Genomic DNA, 18552 nt, shown 5'->3' on the forward strand with positions numbered 1-18552 from the left:
TAATTAAGCAATTTTATCTAGCAGTAAGTAAGCAAGCATTCTCTGTTGCAGCACGTGTCTAGTGGGCCGCGAGAAAATTTTGATGGGCTGCAGAGAAATGTCACCCCTAGAGCACCCCCCCAAAGCAATTAATCCAGGCTGCGCAGAAACACAAAGCTGCGCCACCCACATGGCCCATGGGGAAAAAAAACCCCGCCCACTCCTTACCCGGCAAACTTGCCTGCTAAATTGCTGTTTTTCCTTTCCATACATTTCTCTAATATACTTGGGATGTAGTTTGCTAGAAAAGTGCAATAGGAAGAATCCTAGAACTGTCTGTTTTGCCCATTAACTTTTTCCTCAATTGGAAATGAACTGCCAGTACATGCATTTTATAAATTTAAAACAAACAATGCAAAAAAATAAATAAATCCCAGGATTGTAACTTCTCCTTGGAGTTGCTGATTTTGAGAGTTTGTTCTTGTGTGTTATGGCATCACCAAAATCCTCAAGAAATTTCAGATGTAAAAAATCAGATTTCTGTTGAATCATAATTCATGGATGAAGACTTATGCTAAGGCATTGAACGCTTGAACAATAAAGCTCTCTCTTGCCAGTTTGTTTTACTTACCATTTTAAGTCCTCATTATGTTGGTTGTTCCATTATCTTGAACTCAACCCGCAATATTACTTGAAGTAATTGAAGTAATTTAAAAACATGGGGCAATTGTATCCGAGTCATAAAACATAATTTTTAAAGGATGTTTATTGCAACCTCTGTGATGTGTAAAACTAATTTGATTTGATGAATAACGTAAGTTTTGAATATTACTTAAAAGGCATCCTAAGAGGGAATAAAAAGTTTTCAGTGAAAAATGACAGTATCCTTTTGCATACATGTCATTCCTGCATATGTTGTGTGGTATGATTTCTATTTATGTTTTGCGTGTCCAAGTTAAATGGATCAACTAATACCGAAAACAAAATATACTTACTTGAAACATTCTCAGATTGATACAGCCAACGAACCCCTTCATAGGCAGCAAGTATATTTTTCTGATAGCAAAAGTCTAAAAATGGGTTCCATGTTATATGTGACCGGCAATGTTGAAGGACTGAAATCTCTGAGCTCAGAATTGGTGACCCCCATCTAGAAGGCTTTCCACCATAGTCAGATGATCCACCTGTTTTGAAGGAAATCACATAAATCAAGCCAGCACCAGAGAGCACAACAGGCAGAGAAATTAGGAGGAAATTACAAAAGGCGATGAAGAAGTGAAATTGGGATGAGGAAATGCAGGGCCTCTAGGCAAAATTGCCCTTGTGGAACTGTTGGCTCTATATGCTGTTCTCTAATGTGGCAAGAATAAGCAAAATATTTTTATAGTCAAAATTTTTGAAGTTGATTTGCTGCTGTCTTTGAAAAGGGAGTCATGTACCTGGTCTTTGAAGACTATTGTAGGTAGTCCTTGATTTACAATAGTTCATTTAGTGGATGGGAAGCAAAACATTTTCAAGAAGGAAAACCAAGAAAGCCCACTTGCTTTTTGGAAAAGGACCCTTGGATCGTTTAGTGGCCATTCAAAGTTACAGCAGCGCTGAAAACAGTGACATGACCATTTTTCACACTTACAACTGTTGCAGCATCCCCATAAACATGCAAACAACATTCACATTTTGTCATTATTTATGACAGTTGCAATGTCCCAGGATCATTTGACTGCCTTTTGCTACCTTCTGACAAGCCAAGTTAATGGGGAAGCCAGATTCACTTTACAATTATGTTACTATGATTCACTTAAAACTGTGGTGACAAAAGTCTTAAAATGGAGCAAAACTCACTTAACAACTGTCTCACTTAGCAATGGAAATTTTGGGTGCAGTTGTGGTTGTAAATTGAAAACTACCTGTGTTCTATTATTGTTCCGTTGAAGTGAAAGCCAGTGATAGTATGGATTAGGTGCATTTACAGCTTTAAAAATGCACAAAAAAGAACTTTACAGTTTGTTTTAGTAATTACTATTACCTGACTATGCTTCACTTGTTTGGTTTTCAGTTCTAATTCTTGTATTTGTTTTCATCTTTCCCCTAATTTTCCTCCTGTCTTTTCAACAACTGTTTATCTCATCTAAAAAGCAGTATTTAATTCTGCAGTTGCAACATATAAATGATTACGGATGCTGCATTGAGGGTGTTTGGAAAACATAATGGCTTGTCAATGTCTCATGGCCACTTTGGCAGCAAGGTTAATAGACAATATAAATATTTGAGATTAAAATGTTCATTGCTATCTAGACCAGTAACATTTTGCATTCAGTATCAGAACATCTCTATAGTTAAATGTTAGTTTCTTTCCATTGTATCCATATTTTTTAAAAAATTCACTTTGCAGAACACACACATATATATACAGACATATATACAGACATATATACATACATACATACATACATACATACATACATACATACATACCTACATACCTGCCTTATAAGGCTGATTTCAATTAGATTTTTTTTTATTTGATATTTCAGCACTATACTTGAATTTAATAACATACTCTTGGGTCTTTTAGCAATGCATTACTATTGATTATTAAAATAAACTTTTATTTGATAACTTTTAAATATTATATATTTTAGTAGTATATTTTATGCTGTAGTTGTTTTTTTCCTCTGTACTCAGTTTTACAAAAACTGAATAGGCTGTGGGACAAATCTCTCTCTCTCTCTCTCTCTCTCTCTCTCTCTCTCTCTCTCTCTCTCTCTCTCTCTCTCTCTCTCTCTCTCTGTTTCTGCTGCTTTTTAATTAGCCTTAATCTTTAAGGTAGGAAATCACTCATAAGCCCTATTCCTATGAAATTCTTGAGGTTAGAAGTGGGTAAGGTTCCCCCAGATCTTCCTGTGGTGCCAGCAACCATAACTGTCCCACTGGTAACTACTATTTCAAGGTGTGTTTTTTTAATTGGGGAAAAAGGAAAATAAAGTGAAGCTCAAAGACTAGCTTTTCTTTAGGAGACTTAAATTATTGAAAAATCTTGCCATTGTAGTACAAATCCAGCTATTTCCAATTGTGTGATGGCAAAACTGGGAGATTTGTTAATTTGTTCAAATCATGGAATAAGCACATAATAGGAACGACCAACTATGGCTAAAGTTAGGCCTCACTTTCTTTTCTACCTGTAAATGTTTCCTTAAGCAAGTGTGAAAGAGGTAACCCTCTGCTACAAGGACTTGTTCAATGTTGTATCCAAAGAAATTAGTACTTTGTGGTCATTTATGTTAATGCACACAGGGGACACACATGCAATGTGATTGGTGTCTAATTTGTGTAATTACTAGTTTATAACAAGTGCCCTTGGAACTTAAGGATGTAAGCCAAGAGCAAATTTAAGAGCACAAGACCTGTCTTGAGTTGTAAACTAGTTGAGCCAAAACTCGCGTACTGCTTTCACTCAAGCAACATCTGGCAGTTCTTAGTCTAATCATGTTTAGATGTGTTTAAAAGGGGGGAAAGGCATGTGTAAACTGTTAAAGAGTAACAATGAAGTGTAAACTGGTAGGCAAAGGAAACACCATTTTACAGACTAATTGAGAGAAGGAAAAAGAAAGAATGGGGTCAGAGAAGCCGGTATGAAAGGATAAAGATTTTGACTTTCTTCTATTAGGGTTTATAAAAAACAACTTATATTTACATTTGTTAATCAGGTTTTGGTCTTTTTTCAGTTCTGTTTTTTTTTAAAGCATCTTCTTAAAATTATATAATCATAGGGCTAAAAGATGTATTTTAGTCCAATCCCCTGCCCAAGGCAGGAGTCCTTATACCATCATGGATAAATGATTGTCCAATCTTTTGTTGAAAGCTTCCAATAATGGAGCACTCACAACTCTGGGAATTGATTAATTGTTCTTACTGTCAGAAAATTCTTCCTTATTTCCAGGTTGAATCCATGAGCTTTTCACCCTTTGCTTCTTGTCCTGCTTTTAGTTGCTGTGGAGAATAAATTAACACTCTGGTCTCTGTGATAGCCCTTTGAGTATTGGAAGACTGCTATCATGTCTCTTACGAACTTTTTCTTCATTAAGTTAAACCTACCTAGTTCCCTTAGCTGTTGATTGTATGAACCTCCAGACCCCTTATCATCTTCGTTACTCTTCTCTACACTTTTTCTAAGGACTCAGCATCTTTTTTGCATCATGGTGACCAGAACTGGATGCTGTATTCCAAATGTGCCCTTACTAATGCAGTATAGCTACACTACATATTTCTTGTAGCTACTGTTCAAAATTAATTTATGAAAAAAGAAGTTCTACTGAACTCCATTAAGAGCTAAAGTAATATGGTGTTTAATAGTCACATTCCCATTTAGATGACTTTAGCCAATTGATCTCTCCAAACCCAATTTACTACACTAGGTTGTCGTGAGGATAAAAACAGGATTTGAAATTTCTGTATGCTATCGTGAATTTCTGCTTTAAAAAATGTGATAGAAATGCAATAAATTGAATATCTAAATATTCATAGGATCACACTCCTGTTGTAAAGTTATTAAGACCCAGCATCAGACATATCAAATACAATTTGAGATTCCAACAAAATTGGTGCGATGCTTCTACCATGTGCTTGTCCTTGATTATTGTTGGAAGTTCACAGGAGTGTTTGTGTCCTAGTGACACAAGATTCACTAAGAAACCTAAAATAGATTTCCACCCAGTGTTTTTTCCACCACTTCTTCTATAGCTAATTAAGATGGAAAGAAGAATATGGCTGAGCAAAGAATTTGAATGAGGTGCTTCAAAAAGTACATTATCCTGAAGGAAGTTCTCTCTTTGAAGCATTAAACCAACTGCGTCCTTTTATGGCTGCTTCAAAAGCTACCCCCGATTGGTTTGCATGTGTGTTTTCACAGATACTACTTTATGCTTCAAAGGGAAGTGCTTTGTTCACTTCAACATGTTTTATAAAACATTTATCTGATTTCTATAGCACACAGCCTTAAAAAAATAACATGTTCTTCCTTTACCTTCCTTTTTGCTTTCTGGAAGGCTACCTTTTAGAAGCACCTGCAATGTTGAAGGAAAGAATGAAATAGAAATTTGGCTTGGGGGGATTTTAATTCTGAGAGGTTTCTAAAGTGAAAATATAAATTCCATTAAACATGGTTCAGTCAGCTGCATGGTTAAAAGCTGTCCCTTAAACATATAATGCACGGGCAATTAACTGGGTGAACAGGTCTGTCAAGATACATCCTTGGAGTGATCATTGTTGACTCTTAATTATGGCAAAGGTAAGCCTGACATTTTTTTAAAGAAGTATTTTTGGAGAAAAGAAGTATTTTTTTCAAAATAAAAGAAAAACAATGTTCAAGAATGTTCAAGAAATGTTCAAGAAAAACAGTGCTTATTATTTCTGTTGAAATAATTCAAAATTATAAGATGATTTAATCAATTAGTCACTGATAGAAGACTGATTTATGTATGTAAGTAACAGAGAAAGGAAATACAAATGAAGTACCTATATGGCTTAGAAATTGTTTATTCTATTTATGCTTTCCTTATTAGAGTTTTTTTAAAAATTCTGAATGCTAATGTCCCTCTCTTAGTTTCTGGAGTTTTTCTCAGATTTCTTTTTGGCTGAAGGGTTGAGTTTCACACACTTTTTAGGCTTTTCTCTTTTGGTTTTTGGGGGTGTTGGAAATGCTGGCAATTGCTTAGTATGTCATCTGTTAGCTGTTAGAAACTGAATTTTCTACATGATGACTTCATTGCAGTGAAGTAAAGAAAGGCAAATGTTTTTGAAATCAGAGAAATGGTTTTCCTCAAGACAAAATATCTACCCAGAAGAGGAAACAAAATCTAATCAGGCTTTGGATGAAGTCAGAATTCCTAGCTGTCAGGTATATTCACATTTGCATAGCAAAAGTCCAGGTCCTGAACACCTGGCAATTACCAAGGACTTTTTGCTTGAACTAAGTATTGAGAAAAGAAACCATCATGCAAATTTAGCATTTAACTTGTGTTCTATAATGAACAACAGATTTGATTTGAGAGCTGACATTTAACCTACATTTAAATTTCAAATGTATGAAATTGCAGAATCATTCCATATAAATTTCCATAATATACATTAAACTTTGAGTTTGATCAGTTACTTCCATTTCAGTACTGATGTTTTTATATGTAGGACTCTGCTTTAAAACATCATGGGAGTTCTACAGTATTTGGAACACCATTACGAAAAAGAATGAATGGAGTTTGTTCAGAGCTCTGACCTTGGCTAATGCCATATATCATGAAGCTAGTTAGAAATCTATTGTGTATGTGAAAATGTTCACAAGGATCACAGATTTATGGGGTTTGTAACCAAAGTTGTTAGAAAATGCCTATTTCCCCCAGCTGACTGAGACCATAGGAAATAATAAGAACATGGTTATTGTGAAAAGTACTACTCTTCTTAGAAAATTCAGAATTTTCCAAATTATGATTATGTTCACTTCGTACTTTCTATTTAATTTTTAAAACAATAAATAAAACTCTGACATACCAAACAAAACAGGTTAGCATCTAAAATAGGAGGCATGGAATTCTTAACAAACTTTAACCCTTTTAAAATGGAATCCATAGAATTGTGACATTGTTATCTGATTCCTGAGTGGGAAGCCAAATGGGCTGCTGAACGCCCAGATGCCAGCAGTTACATAGATGACCCTACACCAAAGGTGCCAGATTTTGACCTTCCTCACCAGCATTGGTCAGCTCTGAACAGGATCCGTACCCAGCATGGTGTCTGCCAGTGGTGGGTTTCAAATTTTTTTTACTACCAGTTTTGTGAGTGTGGCTTGGTGGGCATAGTTTGGCTTGGTGGGCGTGGCAGAGGAAGGATACTTAAAATCTCCATTCCCATCCCACTCCAGGGGAAGGATTACTACAAAATTCCCATTACCTCCCCACCCCACTAACCTGCTTTCCAACTCCGTTCTCCTGTGCAGGGCAACAAAAGAAAACCCAGCTGATCATCTGCGACTCGGGAAGCAGAGAATAGATGAGGAAGGGCCAGTCAGAGGTGGTGGTTTTTGCCGGTTCTCTGAACTACTCAAAATTCCCGCTACCGGTTCTCCAGAACTGGTCAGAACCTGCTGAATACCATCTCTGGTGTCTGCCAGGACTCATTGTTTAAGTGGGGTCTTGTCTCTACCCCTCAGTGTGACTGTGGTGCTCCTCGACAAAATATCCATCCCATTGTGTCCAAATGTCCATCAAGAGCTTACACTGTCCCAATGTCTGATTTTTTTCAACACAGACCACCCTGTCCTTGAATGGCTGGGTGGACTGGACATTAACATTTGAACCACTATAAGTCCATGTATGTGCCATATACTAAATAAATAAATCCTGAGTAGGAAGCTCCCCAGTCAAGTTTTAAGTAAAATTGGGAAATACCTACATTTCAAACATTTGCTGGTAGCCTTGCCTTCCCCCTGGTATGTTGCTAGTAGCTTGGATCTCAAGTTTGTGCTTAACCCTGATTATTTGAGAACTGACCATGACTATGGTTTTGGATTTTTGTGTCTCCCTGGATACGAGCATTTGACTGAACTTACTATTGTAATGCTGTTGTTACTGACTTTCTTCAAATTTGATCTGATTAATTGCATTCCCTTCAAGAGCCCCAAACAAGATAAAATGCCCCCAGCTCTAACTCCTCAGAATTGGGCAAGGAAAAAGAACTTATAGGGAAATCATAATTCCCAGCAACTGTTAGGCATGTTGTTGAAAAATTCTTAGGCATGTGTTGCAGAACAGTGTTTTGTAAGTGTACAGTATATCTTTTTTCCTGTGATCCAATATCCCCCTATTAAACCTTGGAATTTTAAATCTCGTAGGCTTTCCCTGCTCTGATATTTAATACTGTACATACTTTCAAATTGGGCTAGCCCTGTGTCAAACTATATTAATGGAAATCTGGTATAAAAACCAGAAGGTTTCATGAGAACCAGTCAAACAGTTGCAGGTGTAAGTTATATGTGAAGTTTCTTGTTTGCTACAAGCTGGAAAAGTTCTGTGTGTCTGTTTCCTATCTTGAAGAAGTTGCTGGCTTGGGGGTTCAGGTTTTTAAGTAGTTTGGTTTGCTTTTTGTAAAATATGATGTATTGGTCACTTCTTGTATTGAAAAAAAAAGTTCCTCTCTGTAAAATTCCCCAAACTAGATGGAAAAATGTACTGTTATTATATTGTGTCACTCAAGGACTATGAGAATGAAATGCATGTGTTCTTCTTCTGTACTTATATTCTGTTTGCTATATCTCCAATTTAAACTCTCTAAGCATGTCTGCATCTTGTATCTGACAAGAGATTGAGATAGCTCAAAATGATCTCAAAATGATTATTTGGGACAGGGGGTCCTTTTTACAGAGGTAACCATAGAAAATCTGAAGAGATGGGTGAAGGACAAAAAATAATTCCTGTAGCATTTCAGAGAATACTTATAGAGTGTAAGATATGACTTGTTGTATGTTTATATCAGCTGTTAAGTGAAAATCTATTTTTAGACTCTGATAAAGGCAATGAATGGAATTGGTCACTAGCATGTAATTATTAATATAGTTATGGAAGAGAATCCTATCCCCAAACTGAGCAGTGCAATTCATCTTAATAGATATTGACAACAAGTACAGTGGTATGTGAATTAAGTGCAAGATAAAATTAGTAAGACTGTCATCATTTTGACTGTGTCCATCAAGTTTTTAATAGTGTTCATTGTTGCCCTTTTTTTAAAAAAAACATTGAAAAATTATTTTGTTAATAATTAAATATAATCCACAGCTTGTCTAAAAGTAGTCACATATTTCCCAATAAACTTTAATGATCAGATTATTTGTAAAAAAAATCCAAAAATCATCTGATAGTTGTGTACATGCTCTGACATTGTTAAATGTATTTCATATTCATTTATTACTGAACTTATACCTGGATTTTCATATATTCCAGCGCTGAAGCAGCTGACAATGAAAACAAGTTTAAGATACCAGAAAGCTGATATAATTAAAAGCAACATTAAAATGAGCCATTAAAATAATTAACAGAATTTCTGTAGAATAAGGTGCTTACTTGAAGTTGTTTAAACAAAATCTATTATTGCTTTTAAATATACCAATAACTAAACATGTTTATGTATACAGTATGCATACTTTGTTTATTAAATCATCTATATCCATTGAATATTCTACTTGCTGATTTTGCATCCTTTATCTATTCACTTTCTTTATAATCATCTGTGTGACTCTTCCCATTTAAATCTTCTTGCTTCCTTTACCTGCAGTTGTTTTTTTAGTGTACATTGCCACGAAACATAGAATATTTAGGTATTTCCACTGTTTACTTAGCTGGACAGCTAATTCTTGCTCTTCCCTTACATATGTTATGTATCATTCCTGTGCACAGTTGTTAACTTTTTCCAGATCAAGTTATTATTAGCAAAACCCTTAAAAATCTGGTTGATGTTCAAGACTAGAGGTCTTCAAACTTGATAGCTTTAAGACTTGTGGACTTCAGCTTCCAGAATTCCTCCTCCAGTCATGTTAGCTCAGAAATTCTATGAGTTGAAGTTCACAAGTCTTAAACTTGCCAAGTTTGAAGACTCTTGTTCAAGACTGTCAGATGTGCTAAATGTATTTTAAATTCTTCATGAAAGTATTTTTTTTGGAGAACGTCTTTGGAGAAAACTAGCACAGACGAATACCTCTGATGTCATATAGATCTTGTCCTCCATCTCTATGCTGAAATAAAATGTTACCAGATTATGTGCAATTAATTCTTGCCCCATTTATTTATCCTTAATATTGTTTTAACACTTATAGTGCTTTTACTGATTTTAGGATTGCATTTTTTAAATTCCTGGATAAGGTTATGTGTTCTATTTTGAAAATAAGAAAGAAGAATCAATTTTATCTTTCTTGGCAGCGGAAATTCTTGAATTGGCTGGAAATGCAGCACGAGATAACAAGAAAGGCCGTGTCACCCCTAGACATATCTTGCTGGCTGTAGCAAATGATGAAGAATTAAATCAGGTGAAAATATATTCTATGGTTTTAGGGGTTTATTTTTCTTTCTTTTTTAAATTCCTGCTTATTCTGTCTAAAAATGTAATTCATAATCTGTTAAATAAGTCAATATTGCTTCAGTTGAATTATATCTTTAGAAAATATATTAGCAGTGGTTAACTCTGAAGTTGTCATAGAGTTCCATCACTCAGTATGGACCCAACTCATAATTTGGGTATTTCATTATCCTTTTCTTCAGAATCAAAGTTTTAGTTTCTTCAAGTTTTAAAACCCCTCAGAGATATCTTTTTGCTCTACTTCCTTTTAAGCTGTTGAAAGGTGTCACCATAGCCAGCGGTGGTGTATTACCAAATATTCACCCAGAGTTGTTGGCCAAAAAGCGGGGTTCAAAAGGAAAATTGGAAGCAATCATCACTCCACCCCCAGCTAAAAAAGCAAAGTCACCATCACAGAAGAAAACCACAACAAAGAAAGCAAGCACAAAGAAAGTAGCAAGAAAATCTAAGGTATATCTACATTTTTTTGCCGGTCTTATGCATTTTTGCTCAAAAATATAGTAATTAAGTTGCTAGATGACTAGTAAAATATATCACCAATCTAACATAAAGTAAAAGGCAATTGCACAGAATTATTCTGATTCATAAGAATACCTACAGGTCCCACTGCCAAAGCAGAATCAAGGCCATCATAGAAGACCCCTCACACCCTGTCATTTATCTTTTTGACCTGCTGATGTCTGGATGGCGTTTTAGGTCAATAAAATCCCACACCACTAGTCTAACAAATAGTTTCTTTCCCTGGGCCATCTGAACCACAAATAAACACGAAGTCACTATCTTACTAAGATGTGAAATCTCAATACCCCATTCAGATGTATAATAACATAATCCATCTCTTGTGTATTATACTCGGCTAAGCATTACAGTCAGTGTTGGATGTATATTTTGTGTATATTTGTAGATATCATACTCTCAAATTGCAAATGGAGACATGGGTACTCTGTTTTTCTTATCTTCATTTTTAAGTGCTTTGGTTTTGTTGTATTGCGAACAGTTGTTGGGGTGCATCTACAGTTTCGTTTTACTTGTACAATGACAATAAAGTTCTTCTAATTCTTCTAATTCTACATTAGATCTAGGTATTTCAGGAGTGGATATGTGAAATATTGACTTTTCAGATACATAGTAATAACAATACAGCTTCTTTTATAGATTTAGATGTATAGATAGTTACATTTTGTGCAGTAACATTTTCAATTCTGATTTATCTGCACATTCATTTTTAGCTATAGAGACCAAAAAGTCAGCTGTTTTTGGTGGTGTTATACCAATTACTATTTATTTTTTAACATAAGAAAATAGGTGCTGCTCTTGAAAAAAAAAGATGTAGGACGGATGACCTGACTTTAGCATTTAAGTTCTAAAAAACATGATTTTGCTATTTCGTTCCTCTCTGGAATCTGCTCATCCCAGCATATTCTTTCTTTCTTTCTTTCTTTCTTTCTTTCTTTCTTTCTTTCTTTCTTTCTTTCTTTCTTTCTCTCTCTCTCTCTCTCTCTCTCTCTCTCTCTCTCTCTCTCCCTCTCATATATACAGACACACACATATATATTCATATATACATATATACACACGTGTGTGTATGTATATTAGTTATGTAATGTTTCTTTAAAATTGGATTTGCTAATAGACTGATTCGTTAACTGATTTATATGTGAAAAGAAACAGGGAGAAGTCAGTAAATCAGCAAGTGCTGACAGCACAACAGAAGGTACCCCAACAGATGGTTTCACTGTCTTATCCACGAAAAGTTTATTTCTTGGGCAAAAGGTAGGTTTGTGCATTTATTCAAAATATTTTTTGTACGTGTGCACGCATGTGTGTTAATTGAACCTGGAGATATATTTCTATGAATATCCTCAAGTTATTTTCAAACATTTATAAATGATATATATTAATCAGCATGCCATCAATTTATAAACTGCAGTGGATTTTTAAAAAGGCCCCACTCTGAAAGAGCGTGAAATTTAAACAGACATAAGATTAATAATAAATATGAACGAATACAGTTATGCATACTTGGAACTCACTTACAATTGGGAATAATGATTAGGGGGTTAATCCAATAGTCTCAGAAAAGACAGGTCTCCAGGGCTAGGCATCCCCAATCCTCAGGCTGTGGTCCAGCACTGGTACACAGTCTGTCAAGGATTGGGCTGCGCAAATGAGTGAAGCTTCATGTACGCAAATGAGGAATCCAGGCAGCATGTGAAATGGTCCACAGAAAAATGCTCTCCATGGAACCAGTCCTTGGCACCCAAAAGGTTGGGGGCAATAGGCATTTAAAAGTGGAAGACATACTGCCTTATATTTATTGAGCAACCCTAGAAGAGACAGATAGGAAGGTAGTCTTCAAGTAGATTATCCTGGCAGATTAGAAGGAGCCAAAGGCTAGGCAGAAAGTTTTTTAAAAAAATAGATGAAAATATAGCCATGAAGAAGTAAAGACATGGCATTTATTTTGATATAAAACAGAATGACAATTTTGTAAAGGATGTTGGTAAGCAACAACATTTGGACAAATAATGATTCATAAAACTGAAAAATTTTGGTAGTGATTTAATAGAGATAAAAACCTTAAATTATAATTGTAAGGAAAAGGTTTCAGTAGTCCAGAGTAGCAATAATTTAGTACAACAGAAAGAAAGAGGAAAGTGGGCAAAATCAAGCTTAGAATTAAGGTTATCTTCCTGGAAATAAATTACAAGCATCCATAGAGACAGGAGGGGATTGACATAGTAAGCCAGAGTCACAAATTAATATAAATAGAATAATTTATATTATAAAAGAAATATGCATCAGTTTCTAAAAGAGCTTTGTATATAGTAAATGATAAGACTAGTAAGGGAGACATTGCAAGAGGATTCTACAGTCACAATCCAAAGAACTTTTACATTGGCTGAAGCCAATCTCAACTCATACACTGTATGATCTAAGAAAAGAAAGAATTTGGGAAAACATTGGAGAGATTGGTGCGTGAGAAAGACATTAAGCAGTTCTTTATGCCTGATCTCCCCACTTCCTAGGTTTTTCAAGGCATATGTGGACTTAAAAATTGCTTATTTGAGCATTCACATGTTGCTACATGTTTTTCTTGCAGTTGAAAATTTAAGGCCCATTTTCTCCAACCTGAATTACATCAAGATTAAGTGATTTAAAATAAAGTGTGCTATGTTTGGTTACAAAAATTGTAAACAGATTTCTTCTGGTATCATAGTGTCACATTTCATTTGTTAATTATATTGCACTGAAATAATAGAGTTTGATATACATACAAGAAACCTCCAGAGAAAAATTTTCACACAAATAGAGAAGATTGTAAATATGTACAAAAACAATTGTCTTTTAATATGATTTATATGAATATGGCTTCTAATCATATTATTCTACTCTACTGACATGATGATAATTGAAATTCTTTGTCAAGATACATCCATAAATATTAAGAGATATTTGCTAAAGGTTGAACAATAAATATTGGTTTATAAGTAATGATGTATGGAGAAATAACATATATTCAGATGGAGAATGTTTTTATACCTAAGAAGGCTTCGCGTATATATTTAGCCATATTTAAAAAATTTAACCCTAAACTTTCCATGACTTATTGCTATTCTAAGCATTATTGTTTGTTATCACAAGCTTTGAATACTGAGCTAAAAATATTTTTATATTATATTTATTATATTATATTATTTATATATTATTATCATATTATTACTTCATTAATCTGTATGAGGCCAAAAAATATGTTATGTATTGATGGTGGTTAAATGAAAGTGATGCCAAAAGAGTATTATGTGGAGCATTCTTAATCTCAGCCCTCTTAATCCTGTTAATGTCGTGGTGTTCTAACCACATTCGTTTCACAAGCTGCTAGTAACATGTGTGGAAGCCTTAAAAAATCTAAGAAATGTATGGCTCTTGGAAAGACTGTAATCTGAAATGGTGGCAGCAGATAATAATAGAAATACCTCTCTTTTTTAAGTTGTTGTATAATTGGAATTATATCATGTGCAGACTGGTTTCAACTAATGTTTATCCATGATATCATCAATCCATATAGCTATCATGTGCTATATAGTATAAATTTATGTTAATATTGAAGAGAAAAATGTCTTTTTTGTGACAGTGGGGGGAGCCTAAGGGACAATATTGCTATCTGCCAAGCTTCCATTCAAAATAACTCCTTTCAACAAGCAGGCAAGTGTTCTGCTGTCTAATGGGGGGAGGGCAGGGAAATGTTTATGTACCCACTGAACATTTCCTTTGAGAAAAGAATCGTTTTGCACAAAATACAATTTGTTGTTTACAAGCTTAAGTGTGCAAAGCCTCCACTAGACATACAACAGGCTAAATACATTTTCTTTTCCTCTGTCTTTTTTTATTGAGTCTAAATGTATAATTGGAAATTTATTTTCAAATTAAGATCTTTCTCTTCCTGGATTTGTACAGTAGGCTGTCTTCCAGTATATGCTTATTACTTATGGCATTTTGAAAACAGTGGAATATAAGCAATGGATTGATTCAGGCATAATGTGTGTTGATTTAACTGAAGTTCAGAAAGCAGGAATAGATGACTGGAATGAGCATTTCCATGCTTTCTTTGCTTTGGGCAAATCTACTATGGTATTTTGCCTCTCATTTAGTTACAAATGAAATATTAAAATAATAATTAAAACTATAAGCCAGCCAGAATTTTGTACATATATATATCAGCATGAACCCTTCCTTCATTAATATTTCATTTTCTTTTTAGATGAGACTGGTTTTTTTCCTTCTCCTACCTCTTCCCCAATTTTTATTATTATTTTGGCAATCTTAGTACAAGTTTCAAACAACAGAACATGAAAAAAACCAGAAAATATTAGAAATGAATAATATAATTTGCCATATCTCTGGTGATGTTTCAGAATGGATACTTATATCATTCATCTTAATACAAAAGTAAAATTTTAGAGTGGAAGTACTACATACAGTCAAACTTTTCAGGGCATCTCTGAATTGTTTACAGTGCAGTCCATCCCATATCTTCCGGGGACTACATCCTACTGGCTTCAACTGAAATTACTCTTGAGTTTTCGGATGCTTTTATTGTTTAACTCAAAACTACCTAGATGTACTCATTCAACTCTGTCAAAAATTTAAACAAAAATGATCTGTCTACCAATCACAAAAAATAGAACATGAACAATGTGAAGGAAGGCTATTTTCACATGAATTTAAATGGATGCTATGCATAATTTCAGCTATTATGATCAAGAGATGCCCCTGGGTTGCATGAGCAAGAAGTCCGAAGTTGTTGTAGCAGTACCTAGCAATTTAGCATCTTTGGGCTTTTGCAAACCCTTCCTCATCTGGCATTACAATTTGTAAACTAAGCCATGTTCTGTCAAATTTTGACTTCCCATATGGAGAATTGTGTTAGTTTCTAGAGTTTGAAACATATTCTGTGTTTGTTTATAAGCAACTTTCTTTATGACCTGCTGTTTATTTTTGCACATTTGCCTTCAGAGATGCTGTCCTCATCTATGTTGCAAAGCTTACTTTTACTGCAGCTTCTCTGTAATTTCCCAACTGTCCTGTTGTTATTTCCTACCTCATGCTTTTCTTTTCAGCTGAACCTAATTCACAGTGAAATCAGTAATTTAGCCGGCTTCGAAGTGGAGGCCATTATCAATCCCACCAATGCTGACATTGACCTTAAAGATGATCTAGGTAAATGGGGAATGGGTGGCTATAACTAACAGTCACATGAAAATTATGGAATTTGCAGATTATTTTCATGTAATAAATTTGATATTTTATCGTGCAACTCAATGCATGTTCCTCAGATACAAATTCCATTTGATTGCAGGGGGACTTAACGCAGGTAAGATAGAGGAGTGCATCTTTAGTACTCAAAATACATAATAGAAAGACTGTTAATATGTGTAGCATTCTCCAGATACTACTTGCATGAAAATGACTCTCTGAGTAACTCTGAAATCATTTAAATGTTGTTCCATAATAATCAGATGTGACTGTTGGTTCCCTTGGGAATATTTTGCATATAAATTCTGTGAGGACTGAAATAGCGCTTTATATCACCGTTGGCTTCAAACTAAGCAGTTTCTCCATTCTGATTTCAGTTTTCTATTTTCCTTGCTTTAGCTAAAGACAGAAATGGATAGACATAGATAGTTAAGGATGCAGTCCGATACAGACTTACACGGGAAAAAAACTCCATTGAATACAATGTGAATTGTTTCTGCATACACAGAAGTACTATAAGTTATGTATTTGATGTTCCTGTACCTTCTTTCATTCTCCCTTTTCTCAGTATACACCTGTACACAGACTCTTAATTTTTTTTTAAATGCTACCATGTATATTAATCTGCAGAACATAGGATTATTATTTTTTTATTCTTACATTTGCATACACTGAAGCAATTGGTTAGGATAGATACTATAAGCTCTGGAACCTTCTGGAGTTTTTCCCCTTATCAGCTGTGTTGTAGATTTTTAATGTTAAAATGATCTATGTTAATTATAGTTTTAAGTATCATTTTATCAAAGAGAAGTTACCAGGCACACAGATTTCTTTTTTTATATGAGAATGAGGTAAGAGAGAGAATAGTATTTAATTCCCACATTATATGGAAGTTGATTAAAGTGAAAATAGTACAATAGTTTGCCTTGATTTAGGTGTTTTATGAATAACTTCTTCAACCACATTTACCATTTTGAATGAGAGATCACATTCTATGGTTGGAGCACTCCATTTCAGAATATTGTTCCTAAATCGTTGATATTTGATGTGTTTTTTTTAAAGCCATATCCCATTCATTGCCAAGGACAATCAAGTGCATATTATTGTATATCCTGATCGAAATTATAATGAGGATGTGAAATCAGTGTTAACTACTTAAACAATTTTCTGAAATGCTACCATGTATATTAATCTGCAAAACATAGGGTTCAAATATTTTTTATTCTTATATTTAACTTAAAAATCAACTTAGGAAAGGCATGGTAAAATTAAACACAAATAATTAAAATATAAAAATATCACATTTTGGAACTTAAATTATGAAATTAGCACTTTTTTCTCATTAAAAAGAACAAATACCATGGTGAATTCCATACTATCCTATGTTTCTGTTTATTTAGAAGTTATAGAACAAATATTATGCTGAAATCTCTACATATATTCATTCTTGAATCTTCAGTTCCTTAGTCATAAGTCTACTACTGGGAACTCTAGAGTAAAGGTAATTTATAATCTATTGTTTGCAAATTATTTATGTCCTTCAAAAACCCAGCACTTGGTCATATAGTTTCCTATTAATAGATTCAGAGGGAAAATTTAAGAATTTTGCCTCAGGATAACATGGCCATTGTTTGTTGAGGCCAAAATGAGCCCTTACCCCCATGCCATTCAAGATATCTGCCCCTTTCATATTCAGTAAATAGTTATAGCATTGCAATCTGAAAATGCTCCCAGAACCTCTGGGGAGTTAAACTACACATTGATTTCTGTAGGTCTTAATGCATAAATGTTCCCAACATGATTAATAAAATCATGTTGGGAATATTTATAAAAATCAAGGAATATTGTAAAGATAGTGTATCAGAATGGAGAAACAGTTGCTTTGTCAGATTTGATGGACCAGATTGGATAGAGTTATCATAATGTTTTTTTAAGATTACATTTTTACAGGTTCTGCAAAACCAAGAAGATGCTAGCTGTTCTTTATATTTCCTTCCTGAAACGCAGTGTCTTTGACCTATTGGTCAAGTACTAAAAGTTATGTATTTGATGTTTCTCTACCTTTTCCTTTCATTCTCCCTTTTCTCAGCCCACACCTGTACACAGGCTCTTAGGTTTTATTGTGATGGTTTATTACACATATTTTGGAGCCCAAAAGGTAGGATAAAGAAGGATGTTGGTATGTACATAAATGTAGATCCTGTTCCGGGTCTTTGACCAACATGGTTGATACACATTTGTTTACCTGTTGTAGTTGCAAGTTGTTCAGGCTGACATTGCCACAATCGACAGTGATGCTGTCGTTCACCCGACAAATTCTGACATCTACACCGGTGGTGAAGTAGGTAATGGAGAGTTCAGTGCTGCAGACTTTGTGTGTGTATGCATGACCAATCAGCAGCAGCAATCTTGTCCTTGCTCTGCAGAGCTGCATTCTTTTCTCACTTCCAGCAATCCACCTCAATTCTAACGCAAATTTCAAATGGTTAAGTGAAAAAAGCTCTTTGATCAATACAAATCAACCTTGACTGATCTTGGGGGGGAAAAAACCTAACCAAGGTTGGACATGGTGGTGCCTAGATGCAAATCCATCTGAAATCCACAATTGTCTACAATAAACTGGCAAGTTAATAATAATAAAAAAGAGTTCTAGAAAAAACACGGCAAGAAAGTCCATGTTCTTGTAGTTATTAATCATTA

The 18552-nt window shown here is 34.5% G+C and overlaps 1 protein-coding gene across 3 annotated transcripts in view; it reads left to right on the forward strand.

The window, feature by feature from the left end:
* MACROH2A1 (macroH2A.1 histone) overlaps positions 1-18552 on the forward strand; it is a 38222-nt gene that overhangs the window by 12080 nt on the left and 7590 nt on the right. For 2 of the 3 annotated variants that reach the window (XM_026696506.2, XM_087924367.1), the window contains exons 3-6: positions 9939-10045; positions 10348-10545; positions 11761-11868; positions 18107-18197. In XM_026696506.2, the coding sequence (XP_026552291.1) occupies positions 9939-10045; positions 10348-10545; positions 11761-11868; positions 18107-18197 (504 nt within the window). Of the gene's footprint in view, positions 1-9938; positions 10046-10347; positions 10546-11760; positions 11869-15716; positions 15817-18106; positions 18198-18552 lie in introns of all 3 variants that reach the window. The other variant, XM_026696510.2, reaches the window with a different exon arrangement.

This window comes from Pseudonaja textilis, chromosome 2 (assembly GCF_049901715.1).
Source record: "Pseudonaja textilis isolate UNSWEBS1 chromosome 2, rPseTex1.2, whole genome shotgun sequence".
In the NCBI taxonomy this organism is placed as follows: domain Eukaryota; kingdom Metazoa; phylum Chordata; class Lepidosauria; order Squamata; family Elapidae; genus Pseudonaja; species Pseudonaja textilis.